Source organism: Pempheris klunzingeri, chromosome 5 (assembly GCF_042242105.1).
Source record: "Pempheris klunzingeri isolate RE-2024b chromosome 5, fPemKlu1.hap1, whole genome shotgun sequence".
In the NCBI taxonomy this organism is placed as follows: Eukaryota; Metazoa; Chordata; class Actinopteri; order Acropomatiformes; family Pempheridae; genus Pempheris; species Pempheris klunzingeri.
The window spans coordinates 9,849,818-9,865,105 of NC_092016.1; the positions used below are offsets into that span (position 1 = coordinate 9,849,818).

General features: G+C 40.4%; 1 protein-coding gene across 3 annotated transcripts in view; it reads right to left on the reverse strand.

Moving 5' to 3' along the window:
* Positions 1-506: 506 nt before the first annotated feature.
* The window catches only part of LOC139201051 (cGMP-inhibited 3',5'-cyclic phosphodiesterase 3A-like), a 63,182-nt gene continuing 48,400 nt past the window's right edge, over positions 507-15,288 (reverse strand). The window contains exons 5-14 of one of the 3 annotated variants that reach the window (XM_070830267.1): positions 10,695-10,768; positions 9,846-9,994; positions 9,562-9,699; positions 9,319-9,430; positions 8,982-9,095; positions 8,198-8,397; positions 7,578-7,781; positions 6,486-6,647; positions 2,354-2,603; positions 507-1,775 (exon numbers count right to left, since the gene is read on the reverse strand). In XM_070830267.1, coding sequence (XP_070686368.1) covers positions 1,462-1,775; positions 2,354-2,603; positions 6,486-6,647; positions 7,578-7,781; positions 8,198-8,397; positions 8,982-9,095; positions 9,319-9,430; positions 9,562-9,699; positions 9,846-9,994; positions 10,695-10,768 — 1,717 coding nt within the window. In that variant the 3' untranslated portion in view covers positions 507-1,461. Of the gene's footprint in view, positions 1,776-2,353; positions 2,613-6,485; positions 6,648-7,577; positions 7,782-8,197; positions 8,398-8,981; positions 9,096-9,318; positions 9,431-9,561; positions 9,700-9,845; positions 9,998-10,694; positions 10,769-15,288 lie in introns of all 3 variants that reach the window. The other 2 variants (XM_070830266.1, XM_070830265.1) reach the window with 2 other exon arrangements.

A 15,288-nucleotide genomic window follows, 5' to 3' on the forward strand; every position in this document is an offset into this window, starting at 1 on the left:
CTGTGTATTATCACTGTAATGTGTGATTTGTAAGATTGGACTTTGACTTGCAGAACAAGTACATCCAGCTGATGCACACTGGAGTCCTGTCAGCTCTTAACTCTGAGAGAATGAATGTCTCCCTGAGGTGCCAGGAGAAGAATTCAGACAGATTCGCTGTGTTTATCTGCCAAGATTTCATAATAGTCAAAACAGAAAAGTGGGGGTTTGTGACATGAAGTCCAGCCTTTTATGAGCATATTCTAAACTAGCTTACTGTTCCTGCATATGTTTAACTAACTGTCCTTAAATGTGACACAGACGTCTACTTTTAATTTCAACAGTTGAGGTTTTCCTGAGGGTTAAAAGTCAGCATCATCTGTAGGTTTTACATAATGAGGACCAGTAAGTATAAAATATAATACAACACAATGAGTCCAAATACATAGTCAGAGTCAGCAATTGATAGAAATGACAAAGGAGAGTGTATTGTTTAGTCTACCTACGGATTTCAAAAAACTTAGTGTTAGTGTATATTCTGTGTACTGGTATTTCCTTTTTGGTCTTGTATTTAGCACAGATTAATTTCTAACAACACACTGTTGTCAGTGCAGGCCTCTGGACTACAACATTTGGGACAGAGAACCTTTTAATGACCACTATATTTACCTTGGGACAGGAGACCAGATATGACACAAATAACAGGTAATCTGCTGAACTTATCCATGTTCTCTGCAGAAGAACTGTGCATTGGAGCGCACTAATTTAAATACACAGACACACATACCCACGCACACACATACAGAGTGTGAGGAGCCTCAAGTCTTGATCCTTAAACTAATATGGCTACACCTAATGGTATAAAGTACTTAATTTGGCAACAAATGTAAATCATGAAATGTATTTTATTTTGTTTGCTAAAGCCTATGGGTGAGTGATTAATTTTGGCAGATGCTGAAAGGAAGAAAGATACGCCGAATGTTCCTCATTTAATTGACTCCCTTTATAATCCATATATAGAAAAAAACATATTGAGGCCATGTGAGACCTTGAAAACTCTTGCTAAAATTGAAACACAAGTACAAGTAACTGTGATGTCTATATATAATTGCATTCAGAAAATAATTATGTATAAATTGGCAGCAAATTTCTGCAGTCCTGTGATACCACATTGGGTTGAGGTCTGTGCAACCAGTCTTCCTCTTCTCTTGACAGTAGCAAAAGAGTCTGTATCCCAAAGTACACAAATAATCCTGTATTGCAATATGGAAAGCTCCTTTAAATGTTTGGTGAAACCAGATATTCAGATAAAATGTGTAAAGCACAAATTTTCCCACCCTGTTTTTTTCTGTATAGGCACACATTTCCCAAACATCTACAGTGTTGTGTCTAAGTGATGTGCTGGCAAAAACAGGAGTCAGTTGATAGGATAAGAAAACAAAAAATACTTCTTCACGTCCTTGCCCTGACTGATGGGCTGTTTCACTGTGGGTCCCCCTCCGCTAGTTCCTCTGGAGGTTTAGAGTCTTCCTGCGGAGACATGGGCCACTCTGGTTGCTCCACACTTTCCTCTGGATCCTCTCCTTCTACTAGCTCCTCTCTGCTGCCTGGCTCCTCTTCCTCCTCGTGGATTGCCAGGATTGGCTCAGCTACATTGTTTAAATGGACAGACTCTGCTCCTTGGCCCTGTTTCTGGGTCTCCTCTGCAATCACCTTCTTCCACATCTCGTGGTTCTCCAGCAGGTGCTGGGTGATCTGACAGAAGACTTTCCTCCTCTTCTTGGGAGCTGTGTTCTCTGGGAAGAAAAGAAGAAATAACTTTGAAAGTTTTTGATGACTGATTTTACACAATGTAACTGAAAATAAAGTTACAATTACAGTCACTCATCAGCAAGCATATCCTCTGCCTCGAACCTCCGAACCGTAATTGGTCTCTCTGTTCGAGTATGTGGTCTGACCTTTTTGACACAAATTCAGCTCCAAATGCCTCCACCAATCCCACTCTACACTTTTACAGCCATTAATTTGCCTTTCTTTTAGGTTACTTTGCTAATCAAACTGGAAATAGTAAGCACATTCAAAAAAGTTAATGGGATTGCTTTACATTTCCTAGTGACAAGTATTGTAATGCATTCTTGTCTAATAATTGCTTTGCATTCATGTTACCAGTACCTGTGTTAGATAAAGAAAAATTTCTAGAGAATTGCTAATTTATTGACAGTTTGCATGTGTGTATGTGTTTGCACTGTTTATTAATGTTCAAACTTGTAGATGACCTGCAGTATATTTATCGTATAATCAAATCCATATAAAGACTACATGTTTCTGATCACTCCTTCAGGTTTATAGCTTCGTTTTAGACCATGGTGCTTACGCGATGCTTCTGAGCTGGTGGACGTGTCTTCCTCTGCAGTATCCTCCTCATCTTCTTCCTCATTCTCCGTGATCCCCGGCTCCTCTGCCTCTGGGTCGGGTTCCACCCATCGTCCAGGCATGAGGCTGGCTGAGTCGTACGAGTTGCACAGCGGTCCCACGATGTGTGTGATGAATGATTCCTGGAGTTTGGCCAACTGTGGTGCCGCTCGGTCCATGAAGGGGCTGACAGGAAGGCCCAGGCTGGATTCCTGGTCACCCTACATAAAGCATGATCCACATTAATGCAAAATCATCACCAACTGACTGAATGCCAAGATATGACATGATTCACATTTCACCACACATAGTGTCAGTATGGCCAGAGTTTATAACTGGAACTGATGTTAAGCTGATGTCTGTTGAGTGCTAAATTAATTGTTTCACAATAAGGGAAATGTTTAAATCTTAATAGTGCAGAATGTGAAGTTTGGTGCCTACTCCATCAGAGAGGTGAAACCAAAGAAAATTATTTGTGTTGTCAGCACTGAAAACATATAGCGTGACAGGTGGAACGCAAGAGGGAAGCTTAAAGTTGGGCATACACCTGCAGTCCATATTACTGCTATATCACAAACACATGCATGCACACACAGTTGTGCTTCTCCTTCTGGTTTCCTTCTGTTTGAGGTCTCCGGATGTACTGATAAAGCTAAAGTAGTGTAAAATACTGCATGGTGGTTCTAATATGAAGGCCTTTTTTCAGAGATGCTAAGATGCATTGCTGAGGCTTTTGAAGTGTTGTGGGATTACTGTAAATAAATTAAACCATGGTGAGGAACTGCCGGCACTGATAACACTAATATAATAATAATGAAATATCTAGATCAGCGTGTAATGTGTAGCATTCTTTTTAACATATGAATTTGATTTCAGTGTGGATACTCAGCCTGGATTAGGGTACAATGAAATACAATGGGAAATCTCAACCCCAGTCCGTAATTTTCAAATAAATTAGCCAACAGCATCATGAAATGTTATACTAATTATAGAAATAAAGAAGGCAACAACACTCTGTATTTGAATTTAATAAGATGTCTTGGTCTGTTAATTTCCAGAGGAATTCCCTTGAAAGAACTGCCCCTTTTAAGCAACTACTATTATTATTATAACCCATACAAGCGTGCCAACACTTCACAAGCATCTTTGCATGTTCAGCTGGCCTGCTGTGCACTGACTAAGGATTTAATTTGTTCAGCTGGATATTAACTGGAATTAACTGAGAATTGAACACGCCTCCATTTTCCCTGTATTAAGTAGGCCTACGTAATTACATAGTCATTTCCAGGAAATTTCTATGAACTTACAATTACGTATAAGACCTAATATATATATACACATGCAGGTCATTTTTTAAATAAGACAAAGGCTTCCATGAAAGTCATTTACACAAAGGCTTAAAGAATATAGGGTGATAATGGGAAAGCTGAGGGCAGCAGCATGTGTGCTGTCTATGACATCTGTATGGGTGGGAATGAACAACAGCTATAGCAAGGTTTCCTGGTTGCCTAGGTAACTGACATCAAGTGTCATCCCATACAGCGTATGTTCCTGCAGAGCAGCCAGCTGCTAATGTAAAGGTGAGCAGACATAAATGGGCGAAGGAAATAAGGGTAGGAGGAGCTCTGAGATCCAGCTGTTGGCATGACTACATTCATAAACAGGGCAGGTTTCAGAGGCATTGCAAGGTTAGCTTTACCAAATTAATGTGTCAGACAGCAATATGTTTCAGTGGTCAGATGTGTTTTCTTTTTTTACTTTATTAGAAAGTGAGGGGAGAGAGAAACAGAGAGAGAGAGGAATGACATGCAACAAAAGTTGCCGGATACAACCGAAACGGCGACAGTTGCAACCATATAGCCATGTGGTAAGCAGTGTAACCAATTGGCGCTGCAGGCCTGGTATATTTTAACCAAGCTAACCCAATAAATACATGAGATTTACAGTATTTTTGAAATATCAACCCCTGTAAACCCTGGGACTTATCCAGTATTACAGTGCAGATTCAAGACACTCTGATTCTAGTTCACACATCAGAATCAATTTCAGAAAGCCTCTAAGCATGGTGAACAAATCTTATCCTCAAGGCTTTATCAGCATGTTTCCTTGTGAGCCATGACAAAGTCTTTGTGTGTGCATGACTGCATGTATGCTTTGTAAACCTGCCTGAACACGTTCTGTCTCCATTCATATTGCTTTGCTGCTTTTTTTTTTTTTTTAAAGGTGGTTGGCCCCTCAAGGCTGTCAGTGTAATCAGAAGCTGCTGTTCCACCTGAATGACAGTTGCCTGGACACCCTGCTTGCGTCATCATATCTAGCAGCATTAAAACTGTTGTCAGTGACGGGCTTTTCTCGTGCGAGGCTCCTGCACTGTGTATCTCCCACTTTAGACCTTGGAATGGCTTGTAAATAGGTGGTTGTGTTACCCAGTTGAAGTAGTAGAGTACGTAAGGGTCTGAGCGTGGCCCAGAGGCAATTAGCACAGATTAACAGCCATTCAAAGCCAAGGGGACGTGCTGTCACAAAGGTCACTGAGTGTGGCATTAGTCTGAAGGCATAAATAGATTCTGTTTGTTACAGCAGCACTATACACTTTATTAGTACAGCTGTACAAACTAATGCAATCTAAAACAACTGTTCTGTCATTAAGTCTACTTTTATGATGGCTATAATGTTCAGTTGAGACAGTCATTACATGTGTCAACAACATGTTTTAGCATTGAGGTCCATAGTTAAGGTGGTGTTGTACTAGATTGCATTATATTCAGATGCATTTCTAATATTTTGCTCCCCTCATGTACTGTATGTAAATATGGAGAACAAAAAAACACATCATTATAATGTAGTGCAGTGCAACACCACATTTAACTCTGATCTCAATAATAAACATATAATTGAGTTTATACGGTTCCAACAACGTCAGTAATTGGCCTATCATTGGCCTATTCTTAGACTACAACCAGAAGATGCCTTTACTGTCTCTACTGTTCCTATTCATATGCAAATGTGATGTAAATTTATAATGTAAAAGTAGAGTGCATAACTGAACAGAGGCAAAAATCAAGTAATAGAAATATGACAGCTCCCCACACAATAACACCTCCCGAAGGGTGCACTGCCATTGTTATCTGAATATGTCAGAGTGATCGAATGAAAAATTAATTAAAGGAAGCAAAATCAATCAAGCTTGAAATTCAAAGACTACGTGGAGGAACAAATAAAGTGGGATGGACTGTATTTCAGTTTCTGTACTTATTTTTATGGAAATTTGTCTGAAACGCACAGCATGCTACCAGGGGTTATTCAGTCCTCCTCCTGTGCTTTCATTAACGAAGCAACATGTAGTATATATGGTTTAATAGTTTTTGGAATGAGCTATATGAGACTTGTAGATACACAGGCAGAAGCTGTGAGCAGGATAAACTCGTTGCTGGTTTTGGTCTTTTGATGGGATTTATGGTCAGTCAGAAAAATATAGAATACCATAAGATTTATCCTTCAAGGTTAGAGTTTGTTGATGGTAAATGCATTACGTCAATGAGGTGCCTCACAAATGCAGCAATGCAAACATGCACATCATCCTGTCCATCCGTCTGTCTGTGTTTTGTCCATGACCACTACATGCTACTTTTCAGGTCATGTGATATGTTTACACTGCAGCTCTCAGGCCTTCATGTTGTGTTTCATTTAAAGCTGCTGAAATGTGTCCTTGTTCACTGAGGTTTGGTCAGGGGATGGGTCTTTAAAGTGCTTATTGCTGGAGGAACAACACAGATGCTGGCCTCTGTTTTGTATTATCTTGTTTGAATATTGGAGTGTGAAATTCTTCTTGCAATAGCTTCAGTGGTGAAGATGTTGGGGCTAAATAGATGTGTTTAGGGAACACATAAAAGAAAATCAAAATGATAAAATGATAACCCTCACAAAGGTATGATTTGGTATTGCTGAATTACTGTATTGGACTGCAGTGTATTATGCTGTGCAGGTCTTTGTGTTGTTGTTGTCTCCCCCCCCCCCCGCACGCAAACATGACAGCACATTGATGTTTAATTAAGCAAATACAAACGATGTCCCTTCAGAGCCGGTATACACACCTGTTCATAGAACTCGTTGACAATGCCCTCTGTCCACTGCAGATGCAGCTCTTTGCACTTCAGAGGCCCATTGATGTCAGCCAGTTTAATGCACATCTGGCAGACCAGCAACCTGTCATTCTCATTAGACCAATCAATACCTGTGGAGGGATCATCACCCACCTGGGGGATCAACAAACAGACATGTCAACATTTAACATATTCAAACGTGTTGGCAGACAAAGCACGTGTCATGTAGACATTATGTAAATGTGATGCCATTGATCTGCTGTTCAAAGTGTTCATGCCTGGAGGGTTTCCCAATCAGGTAGAAGACATAAAGCAGCACAGTAAAGCATTGTGGATGAGACAAACCCAATGAGCACTTATGGCCTTTTAATTGTAGCTTCCACCAAGCACATATGCAAACTTTTTTCCTGTGATGAAATGCACTATATTCAAAAATGTAGAGGTTAAAGCTAATTTGTTTCCACGAAGAGCAGAGCAGGGTGCACTGCAATGAGAGACATTGCTTTGACTCTTGCCGCCAAGCCAGCAAGCTAAATGCTAGCTGACAGGCCCTGGCCATCGAGCGCCACCACTGCACTAATACTCACAATGGAAAAACCCAAGACTTTCAAATCCATAGCCAACACACTGTCTGCACTTAAACGAGTTCTTGAAAAGCTGCAGGGAGCTTTGTGTTGTTGATTTGAGCTGAACAAACTGCAAGAGCTGCAATGTTCTGCACAAACAGACCTGTTCCCTGAAAACCACAGGACATATCCCTTTCAATCAAGCTTTTTTTCGTGATATTAAAACAGCTAAAGTATAAATCTATTCAATATGCTGTCAGTTAACATACTGACACAATACTAATGCAAACTATTTACTTTTCAGTCAATCTAGTTTTCAAGACAACAAAATAAAAGAAGTATTCAAATATAAAACTTTCATTTTGTTGACTCACTTTCACCTTATTGACCTAAAATCCCAAACCATCAAAATAAAGTTAAATTAAATTAAGTTTTTCAGTTCATCACAATATCCACAAACTCCAACAGTTATATCTGTTCAGTAAATTTTAATGTCTACCAATGTTTTTGGAACTACCTTGGCATTGAACTCAGCTAGGAAGTCAAAGTGCTTCTTCAGATCAGTGGCCAGTATGGCTTCAATGACCAGGAAACGGAAACGCTTGAACTCCCCGTGGTCCAGGTTGACGAGGAAATTGTACTCTGGCCGCGACATGAAGAGGTTCCAGGCCGAGGCAGCATGATGGTTTTCCAGAACGGAGCGATCGTTGTAGAGCACTGCCTGCAAACACACAACAGCAAAACTTTACTTTTACATAAAGAAGTACAGAAATGCCTTTGTAAGCATTCAGCAAATCCTAGACATACAACACTAGGGAGGGATATAATAATGTAGTTGATTAAAACTTTGCTAGTGGAAGTTACTACAACACTTAAAGTAAAGGGAAAACCACATAATGCTTCCAAAGTACTGTCAAGAAAATGAGTGCCACTATGCATCAACATTGCTACTCTGTGATGGATAAGTTATCTTTCAGTAGAATAACAGCCTGTTTACTTAAATTTAAGAGATACGTCTTGTAAAAAATGACAGTATACAACTAGACAAAACTTTACACAACAGTAAACCAAGCAAATAAATGTGTACTGATTTTAATTCTAATCAGATACTGTTCTCTTCTGTAGGCTGAATAGTACCTGTGGTGCGCTGGTGGCCACAAGGAAAGCATTGGTCCGTCCGGGATGGTCGTAGTCATGCATTGCGGCGGCCACGTAAAGGGCCATGAGCTCCAGAGCAGGTATAAGGCCTGAGAGGCAGCCATAGCCATCTTCTGACACAGTGTAGGTCTTTGAAACCAGGAAGCCCATATGACTGTGTGTTATTCCGCTGTCGGAGTCTAGCCACAGGGGAATAGACAAAGTGAGGAGGGTGAAGTGCAGGGTGGCAGAATTCACACAAACACACGTACGCTACTTGCATGTGCACATGCCCTAACACACACGCACTCTAGAGCACACACACACAGAAATACACACTTGAACATTCAAATCCACTTATATGTGGATCAAAGGGATGGCCCCAGTAAGGCATACAAATGAGGTTATGGAAATATGGGTGAGAGGGAACTCTAATCTGCCCGCAATTTCATGCTGTTCTAGACTTCAAATAGTGTTTGGTACGTAAATGCAAGTGCCAAAAGCCTGAGTAAGATAAGACAAACTGTGAGTAGGATAAGAACACACACTCCTGCAGGTTTGATGCTATGACATTAATGAGATGGCTCACAGTAAAGCTGCAGGCAAATGGAAACATCTAAATCAAAAAGTCTGGCCTACATTAAGACAGTCTCTGTGGCAATAAATGGCTTAACAAAAGTTAAAAAGACTGAACAAAGAGGCATTGTGACCTTTTCATTCACGTACACACCAGCAGCACCACCAGGATGTGGATATGTCTGCATATATGTACTAATTGACACACCTGAGTCACTGGCAGAGCCGTGGTCAGTAATGAGGCAGGGTAGACCAGGCACAGCCTGCGTGGTGAGGTACCAGACTGCATGAAGCACATCTGTGGCGTGGACCCTGTTGTGATCTGGGTCAGGAAAGAAAAGTAGGTATAATCTCATCCACCAGGGAGCACTGTTGGGCTGCTTAAGTTTCCGGTAACAACATAAAGGCTGCAGACAGTCATAACTGACAACGGTGTGACATTTCCCTCTAGTGACTGCTTTGATTATTACAGCTGCAAAACAAGTTTATAGGTAAACTCAAGCTAAATAAAAAAACATAAGGAGGAGAGAGATGGTCAAGCTTACACGGTATGTCTCTGTAACCATTCTCAAGGGCATGAAAGTAGTTCATGAATTCTTTTACGGGGATCTTGAAGGTCTCAAACAGGCCAGTGTCTTCAAAGAGCCTGTAGGAGACCTGAAACACAAAAATCAAAATGTCAGATCCAAATCGTCAGATCTACGTATAATTATTCGAATAATGAATGGCTTTACTGGCACTCTGGCTGACCTCTGAGCTTGTTCATTGGTGGTCTCAGATGTGCTCACCTGACTGAGGATCCGTCCACATTTCCCATTGGTCTTCTCCATCAAACTGAAGATGGGGAAATTCCAATTGTTTAGCTGACTCATCAAAGGCTCTAAGTCCTCCATTATTAACGGCTCTGGAGCCAGAATTGGTTTGTCCTGTGTCAAGTGACACATAATGGAAAGTGGTAAGACAAATAAATACAATCTAAATAATGCATGTTCCAATGTGTGTCCAATATGTGTGATTGCTTGTTTGCTGTGTTCCATTGATGGAGTTTGACAGTAATTCTGCCTCGCTGTACCTCAGGAGGTATTAGTGGGTGGAGGATGACATTCTGGGCAGGGTTTTTTCCTTCCTCCGTGTCCTCCTCTGTATGTGCTACATCACTGCTGTCACTGTGGTTGGCTTCGTGGGTGCTGTCATAGTCTGATGACACAACCACTTGGTCATCTGCTTGTAAAAGTAAAAACAAATAGATGTCACACTGCAGCTTGAGGGAAAAAAAAATATCACTCTTAATCATTTTGGGGTGTTGAATTTATGTCTCTGAAAAGGCCATCTCCTCTAATCCTGGTTTGTTATAGTGGGTTATCTTCTGTGATTCTCAGAGTGAAAGTCCCACGGATGGTGAGTGCGTTGTTCGTTAACACTGGTGCATCTCTGTGATTGCTTCCACGCCCCTTACTCAAAACCATGTGTCTTGTGGCAGCAGTGCTTTATGAAGTAGTTTGAGTTTCTATCATTAGAAAAACTGATACGCTCCAATTTTCAAAGCTGGATTTATTACTGATTGGTTGCTGATTACTGGTGCAAAATGCTGAATGTGTTAGAAATTTCTTGCCCTTACCAAAATCTGATATTTGATTTGACATTACAACATCTAGGTTAGTCCAGGCACACATTGCTATATCTGTTCTATATCTGTACAAAACAGATTACTTGGGACAGAAATTTGTTTGTTTTGGGGCTTTATGAATCTGTATGTACAGAACAAACATTTTTACATTTTCTGAGTGCTCTGAATATGTCCACTGTATATACTTGATTCCTATATCAGCACTGTCTCAGAAGGAGACACTGTTACAGTGTATATGCTCGCAAACACCCGTAGTGGCCGTCATGACAGAAATAAAGAGGAGTGAGAGCATACCTGACCGTGGTATCCTGTCTCCCTTGTCTATTGAGCCCTCCCCATGGCTCAGTCTGATGTACGGTCTCCCACAGCTGTAGACAGGAGGGGTTTACCAGGTTAGTGATAAAGTGCATTAAAGGTAAATGTTTCATTTAGCTCCATAGCATATGACATTCCCCGCTGTAAGGCTGTGATATTTGCAGCTGTGTTGCTTTGACTACTGCATATATATGTATATGTTAGAATCATTCAATTTCCATGAATTTTTAAGATCATGCTCAACCTCAATTCCAGAGACTATGGACTGGAAGACTGTAGAATATCAGCAAACAGTACATTATACATTAGAGAGTTCATTTTATCCTCCGCTCAGACGTTTACATGCAAATGTGGATGAAACCATTTGCTAATTGACTGCAAGCATCTATTTCGTATAAGATAAAATTACTTTTTTGAGAAAATTTGGTGTTTTCATAACGCTGAGAGTTCAACTTAGCTGGTTTTGTTTGGCAGAACAGATTCTTAAAATGTAGCTCAGACTCCAAAATCAACAGAAAATGTTAAATAAAAACACTAGGAGACAACTGCCCAATAGTACATGTGTGTTTGTTTGCAGCAAGCAAAATGTCTGTAACCGCTCCAAAGAGTTAGGAATGATGCCATTCACTACATCTGTCTTAGATGTCTAACCAGTCGGCAGAAGTTGTCAAGATACAAACTTAATGGGATTCCTGCTGTGCTGTCCCCACGTGAAACAGACGTTGTACAGATGCTTGAAGAAACATACTCATCAATGAACTTAATGGATGCACACATTAACACAATGCGATGAGAATCAACACCAAACCAAATTAGAAGCAGTTGTCGGTACTGGCGCGCTGTTATAAATGACTCATAAGAAATTAAGCCCACCCTCTTTGAGCTTTATGACAAATCAGTGTCAGCCACAGGAGCAGCTTACTGCAGCCACAATCTTTGAGAAAAATGACAAGATTCACATTTATTGAGTAGTTATTAAATCGATAATAGCCTACAGCCAGCCTGTGCTGGTTAGTCATCTGTGTGACACCATGGGGAGCCTCCCGAGCTGCTCTCAACAGCTTTTCCATGTTTCTCCACTGAGGCCTCCATCAGGCTCTAGGTGGTTCCAATTAAAATACCTCTCCCTAAATGTTGTAAAACCTGCCTTCTCAGGGCAGGAAATGCCTGCCGTTAGAGCATGGTGTCACAGGGAGCACAAAGGCCTGTAGTGTGTCTATCTCCTTCTGATAAATTGTTTCTTGAACACTTTTGAGCTGTACCCACCCTGCCTAATGATCCTCAGGCCCCAACAAAGGGAGTTCTGTTGTGTTTGCATGGCCAGGTTAGACCACTGTGTGTAATGCCTAGCAGGTGTGGAATATAAAATAGTTTGATAGTTTGGCGAGCGAACAGTTAGTACATTATTGTCAGGGGGGTCTGGGCAGGCAGCAGCGCTTGGCTTAAAAGGTTTACTTTTAATGAAAGCTGAAGAACTGGCAGACACTCTTCCTATTCTGCTAATGCAGCAGAATAGCTTCAGCTACTGACATTGAGCCCTCAGCACAGAATGTAAATAAGAGGGCCGGCCATTTTTTTTTTTTACCCGAGGAATCTGTCAGTCACGTATCAAATGACTCTGCTTTTGTCACAAAAAAACCTTCTTAAGAGTAGTTACAATAGTTAGCACTATAGTTACAGTAATTTGACTGTCCCAGTGAGATATGCCTGCAGTACGAAGGTGAAACACATTCCTCTATATGTTTTTGTTTCAAACCCGTCTTCTAGAAATTACGGTCATATACTAATAATTTGTTTTACCTCATACATTTGGGAAGAGGGTGACTGCTGCCTGCAAAAATGTTTTGGTCAAGGAAATATTCTGCATCCTTTTGTTAGATTTAGGCAACTAAACACGTGATGGTTAGGAAAAATTATGGTTTTGGTTAAATATTGAAAAAGAAACACATAATGTCTTTTGCTTCAAGTCAGTCTGGATTGGCTCAGTTTTTTTTTTTTATTATTTATCCAAAACCACAGTCTCTAACCTTAATGAAGTGCTGTGAGTGTCTTAACAAAACCATCAAAACATGATCCATGCTGTGGTTGTTACAATTAGATACTGTGTTTATGACGGGATGTTCTGTTGTTTCATCATGATTTATGTGCTCATTATTTTCTCAGTTAACCAATTAATCTTTTGGCCTATTGTGTCAAATTATAGTGAAACGTGCAATTTTCCACAGCTTAGAATGACTTTTTAAAAAAAATTGTTGTGTTATGGGACCAACAGAGCCAAAATTCTTACATTTACTTTTCATAAAAGACTAAAAAGCAACAAGTGTTCACATTTGAGAAGCATCAGACTGATTTCTGAGCATTTTTGCTTTAATTTGTATACAGTTCTTAAAACAATAACTTTTCTGTTTATCAACTAACCTTTTCAGCTCTCGATAACTTCTGGAACTTCCTTTCGTGACTTTGTAGATATTATTAAATTCTTTTAAAAAATAGATAAAAATAGAAAATAAAACAGGAGAAACTTTTTTCTACTCTTTTTTACTGGACCAATCATATGAAGGTCAAAATTGGTTATTTGCTTTACACATAATTTTTTACCGATTTAAATACAGCCAACGCGAATTGTCAACAGTCAATTGGGAGTCTTTCTCTGAAGAGGAAAATGACTCCTGTTCTCACACACTCATACAAAAGCACCTTGGCATTCTCAAACCTCAATCAACTTAATTATCCTGCAATAGGAAATCTGTCTAAATTGTAGCATTGTCTGCTTTTTCTGAAAACAACTCTGCTGCTTTTCCTCCTCCCATGTTGCTTATCTTAATGTTTCGGCCCATGCTATAAGCTCTGACTGGCCTCTGCCTGCTCCCCTCTCCACTGCAGTTTACTCCCAGACTTTATACTCAGCCACTCACAGCAGGTTGACAGATTACCTTTGGTTCAGAGCCCAAACGGACAGTGTCCAAGCCACGATAAACACAGCAGCCATTATTTCTGCTTCCAGTAATCTACCTACTCTCGAGCCAGATGACGTGAAGAAGATAACAGCACAGTGGCCGGGGCTAAGGGAAATGGAAGGTATTTAATCGCCCTCTTTTTACAGGGTCTGTCTGATAAAAAGCCGACATTGTAGCTTTGTAGTTGGTGTTATTCCTTCTTAACACTGTACGTCACTGAAAGCTGACATGATGGAAAAAAGAGGGAGAAAAAAAAAAAGCTTAATGTCCTAATTAAGATTGTACAGATTTGATGATGGAGCAGAGAGAAGGCAATTGAAGCCATGTGTTCATTTTCTCCCAACCTCCCATCCATGTGTTCTCTCTCTCCTTCCACAAACATTTCTGCCTCTCACTTTTCTGGAGTGGACTTATTACAGCACATATCAGCAATGATTATTGGTGTTTTGTTTAATCTGTAAATAAATTAATATGTTACTGTGTCTTGGCCAGGTCCTGAAAGGAGTAACACTGACAAATACAGGTTACAGCACATAAATTACAAAAACACTCCCTTTTACTCCCCAAAACATGTGATTGTTGTGTAAAGCCCTCTGGAGAGATCATGTGTTTGCAGGTTTGCTGATTGCTAAGAGACCATCACAGGTTTGATCCCGACAACAGCAAGTAGTTGTCAGTAAGCACTGCCCCTATTTAAGAGTCCTTGAGCTCAACACTGAAGCAACACCACTTCTCTTCTCTCATTTTGGGCATCTGGATAAGAGCCAGATGCCTAAACAAAATGTAAATAGTGTTACTCAGATGATAGCCCTCTCATCTGCAGTAAACTAAACCAAGAGACTCTCTGTACTCTCCAATTGTGTCTGCATAACTGCTGCCAGAAGAAACAGCTGTGGCAGTGTGTCTTAGAGTGTGTTTGTGTGTCTGTATGTGTGCGTGTGTGTTAATTGTAGCGTTCTGGTGACTGGGGAGAGGCCCAGGTGTTTGTTTATACTCACACCACCATAAGTGGCCATAGCCGGGGCCTGCTGCTGGGCTGGGCCGAGCTTTAAGACCAGGCAACAGGGCTTTGTGTACAGAAGCTGCTCAGTGTGCTTACATTTACAGAACTTGTTCAAGTATCACACTGTCATTGTGCAAACAGACCCGAACAAGACACTGACAGACGCAGCCCACACAGTTCTTCAGAGGGCTCACGACAGAAAAACAAAACTTTTTCACAGTGTGTCAAACTCAGTGCAGTAAACATTGTAATTTAAAACTGAAGGTTGGATGTACTGTAGTCAGCAGCTGTAGATTTTTGTATCAGTTTTCTAGTATATTACATCAATTTTCAGTGCGTCTCGTCAAAATAACCTTCACATACAACTAATTTGCAACACCAAATACGCTTTTTAGGGAAACATAATGCCGACTGATTCATGTTCTCTATTGAAATAATGAGGAAATGTCCTAATGTACCTGGCAGGTCAGAAAAATGTTGATACTGAACGCATCGATAAAATGTTCACTGTCAATGTTTTTAATTCGTTTTCCGCCAAAATAACAGAAATGATGATCTTTCCCATCTTTCCCTAACGTCAACCAAAGTGTTGCTGCCTAAACTTAAACACTGA